A 4,169-nucleotide genomic window follows, 5' to 3' on the forward strand; every position below is an offset into this window, starting at 1 on the left:
AGCTATCTCAAGTATCCTCAGCTCAAGAAACCCCAAAGGACCATTATTAGGAGGAGATATAGAACCGTAGAATTTGTTTGAACGGAGAGTAAGGATTTGCAATTTCGATAAAGCCTTAAGGGAGAAAGGAAATTTATCTTCGATTTTGTTATATTCCACACTTAGAAACTGTAGAGCAGAGCAATTTAGAAGGGACCTTGGAAGCTTTCCAGTTAATCGATTGTGTCCGACGTCGAGTGACTGTAGAGGTGCGTCGGCATCACACTTGTCTGGAATACTTCCTTCCAAGTTATTCTTCCGGAGGTTCAAAATCAAGAAGTTACTCATACATGGAGGAATTGGACCGGTGAAATTGTTGGAGCTTAGATCAAGGACATCCATCGAGCTTCTATTGCACACTGAAAGAGGTATGTCGCCTCTGAAACTATTGCGAACAGCTGAGAAGTAGTTGATAGAGTGCGGTAGATGTGGGAGTGCTCCTTTTAAACTGTTTGATTCCAAAATTAAGATCTGCACTGGTGAATTTACTAAAGCTTCTGATGAACCTTCAAATCCAGTTATCAAATTATTTACTATGAACACTGAGGTCAGACGAGGAAGGCTCCATAACCACTCTGGGATTTTCCCATTGATTCTATTGTTGGATACGTCAATAGACTCCAAATTCTGAAGGGTCTTTAAGATGTTTGGAAAATCACTGATGTTGCAGTCCGTCAAAAGCAGCGCTTCGAGTGTCGATGGGATGTATGAATCCAAACTTAAACTAGCCTCAGATATCCAAACACCAGAAAGATCCAGGAGCAACAAAGATTTGAGAGATGAGAAGAGACTTAAGTCAATTGGGTAGCTTGTTTTTAGGTAAGAAATGTCGAGCTCTTTGAGGTTGATGAGCTTTGAGATAGCCTCTAGGATTTTCCCTTCAAAATGATTTTCACCTATGTACAAATACTCTGTCCTTGATGACGAAGAGGAGTTAGGAACTTTGATAGAACCGTTGACATTATTTTGACCTAAATCAATATATGATAAAAAAGGCATAGTGAAGAGAGAAGATGGGATGGTTCCAAAGAAATGATTATCACGAAATTGTAAATGGGAGAGCTTGGTTAGATTTTGTACAAGTGGGAGACTACCAGTGAAGTCGTTCGAGTTAAGGTACAACTTAGTTAACTGGGTGAGGTTACTAATTGTGGGAGGAACTTGACCGAAGAAGCTATTAGAGGAAACAGACAAGACCTTTAGTTTGTTGAGATTGTCAAATTCATTAGGGAGTGAAGAGGCAGTGAAGTTGTTGTAACCGAGATCAAGGTAAGTGAGGTGGTGTAACTTAAAGAGGCTACTGTTGGAATTCAGAGTTCCAGAGAAGTGATTACGAGAAACACGTAAGTATGTGAGCTTTCGTAGATTCCGCACAAATGATAAACAACCAGTGAGCTCGTTATCAGAAATATCTAAAGCAGAAAGCATGGTTAGGTTACTAAATGAAGAAGGAATTTGGCCGAGGAAGCCATTAGAAAAAAGTTTTAAGACCTCTAATTTGTTGAGCATTCCAAACTCGGAAGGGAGTGAAGAGGGGATGAAGTTGTTGTCAGAGAGATCAAGGGCACGGAGCTGATGAAACTGGAAGAGGCTACTGTTGGATTTCAGAGTTCCACTGAGACAGCCCCTGAGTCGTATCTTCGTGACCGCGCCGGTGGAGTTATCGCACCACACCCCATTCAAAGAGTCAGTGTGGTTGCAAGCATGAGTATCAAACTCGTTCTTAAACTGTGAAAATGCTTGAATCTGTTGAGGCCCACAGGCAACAAGACCAACAACAGGCGTTTTAAAAGTGTAGAAGCTTGAAGTGGAGACACAAGAGAGTAAGAGCAGCAAGAGAAAATTCAAACGCATAAGCGATTGAGACATGATGAAAACTTTTTAGGAAAGATAGAAAGACAAGAGAAAATTGTTTTGATATAAGAAACTTGAGAGGGGAGATTGGTATAAATAAAGATATATATGATGTAGTTTTGCATAGTGGAGCACAAATTGACTTAGAAGAAGTTAGAGTTCAGTGAAGTCGTCACATAGCCATGCATGATCCACGTTTGATGACTTTTCTAATGTATAATTTGAACTGAAATCACATCAGTTTGAAATCAGAGGCGAAACGTTTTTCACCGGGGTCACATTATATCTTTTTAAGAAAATATATAAAATTAAATATAATAATTAAACAAATACAGAAATTATTTTGTAGTATCTTTGAACAAAATTAAGGGGGAATTGGCGTTGGTCACGTTTGTTCATATCAACTTGACAACTTACAAAGTTGGTGCATGACGAGACAAAGTGGTTTCGAAGTTTGTCGGATCTTCCTTGCATGGTTTAGATATTTGTAATTCTGCATTCTCACGGCGTGTAACGTGAGGAAGGGAGAGAGATTGAGAGCATGAGATTGTTCTTTAGCTTATGTGGGCTGATTAGTATTAGCTTAAACACACAAAATGAAATTATTATTGTGTGTTTTTAAAAAGAGTTTAAGAGAACATTTTGGCTTTGATTGGTAGCATTGTTAATGGCGGTTAAAAATTCAACCGCTCATTTGGTTACCAGTCTGGTCTAATCATATGAGCGATTAAAATAGGTGAAAGAAACGAGTTGTTAGAATATGTGGTTAAAAACTGTGGTTAAAATCTTAAAAGAGGTCGTTCACAACCATTCTAAAATAGGTGAGTAACCGTCTTGTTTATAAATTGGGCGGTTGAAATTTTTATAATTATATAATTGTTTTATTTTCTTAAAAAATATTTGTGTATTCATGGTGTTCGGATTGATTATATTCAGCTTTGGTTAAATGGAAGTGAAACTCAAAAACAATATATAAATACTTGGGTGATTTACCAATTAAGTCACTTTTAGTTTAAGATATATCAATTAAGTCACTATATAAGAGTGCCCAAGTTTTTTAACTGTTTGCACACAAAATTGACAAAAATAGCCTTATAAAGCTGGACCAAAAAGCAACGAGCGTTTGTGTTGTAGTAAGTTTTGGACAAATTTAGTTAGTGGGTTATGATTATATGTATTATTTGTGGATACACTTCTCTATCATTTTCATGTGGAATTTCTCATACTTGTCCACGTGTGCATAATAAACATAAACCAACATACATATTTATATTATTTTATTTTTACTTTAAATTTCCAACATATGTATCTGTATTAATACGTATATGTATTAATGAACTCTAACTTAATGGACACTGTTCATTTTTTTTTTACTAATTGTTCACTTGTAGATGAATATTTTTCTACACTTATAATATGTTTACTAGTTGATGTATACACCATTGCGTCCATTTTTCTTCAACAAGTTGTTCACTAGTAGATGGAAAAATTACTTGTACATGGGTAAATCTTATCATGTGTGATCAATTAGGTTTGATCAATTATTATTATATGTGCACCAAAAATAGTTATTCATGAACAAATTACCAACCCCAATTCTTTGATCATTTAGGTTTTCATTTTTTTTAATGATCAAACTCAAGTATGTATATCCATAAACATACTATAATTGATCCAATTATCAACAGATAAATGGTCAATTAGAATTGGACAATGTATAATGTAATAATTCACTCTTAAGTATAACAAAATGCATCTTAAAATGTAGATAAAATCTAACCATAGTGTATTGTATAAAAATTACTATAAAATATGTTAATATAATCTACATAAAGTGATTAATAGGAAAAGAGAAAGAGTGAGAGAGAAAAAAAGGGAGAATGAAAGAAGGGTTAATTGCGTGTGGACACACTTTCAAAAGTTTATTTGCACGATGACACACTTATAAACTCATGGTGCACTTTGGAAAAGTTTCTTTACTCTCTCACCCTCACTTTGACAACATATTAACTCATTTGCCATCCTAACTAAAATGTCACACAACTAAACACTTACGTTCTTTTCCTCTTCATTTTCTTCCTCCTCCTCCTTTTCGATTCTTTCCCTTTCTTCCTCTTTCCCTTTCTTCCTCTTTCTCTTTCTCATTTTTTATCTTTTTTTTATAATCACTTTATCTTGTTATTGTAACAGTATTTTATATTTATTTTTGTACAATACTCAAAATTTCTATTTTTCCTATATTTGAAGATGCATTTTACTATATTTTTGGATGAATT

The 4,169-nt window shown here is 34.9% G+C and overlaps 1 protein-coding gene across 1 annotated transcript; it reads right to left on the reverse strand.

Annotated features, from left to right (window-relative positions):
• Positions 1 to 6: 6 nt before the first annotated feature.
• On the reverse strand, positions 7 to 1,923 carry LOC17874275 (receptor like protein 42; the record flags this gene model as incomplete). Its single annotated transcript, XM_006279082.2, has 1 exon — positions 7 to 1,923. A coding segment is annotated over exon 1 (1,902 nt), but the record flags the coding sequence as incomplete, so codon positions are not given.
• Between the last annotated feature and the right edge of the window lie 2,246 nt (positions 1,924 to 4,169).

The sequence above is a fragment of the Capsella rubella genome, unplaced genomic scaffold, assembly GCF_000375325.1.
Source record: "Capsella rubella cultivar Monte Gargano unplaced genomic scaffold, Caprub1_0 scaffold_148, whole genome shotgun sequence".
Lineage (NCBI taxonomy): Eukaryota > Viridiplantae > Streptophyta > Magnoliopsida > Brassicales > Brassicaceae > Capsella > Capsella rubella.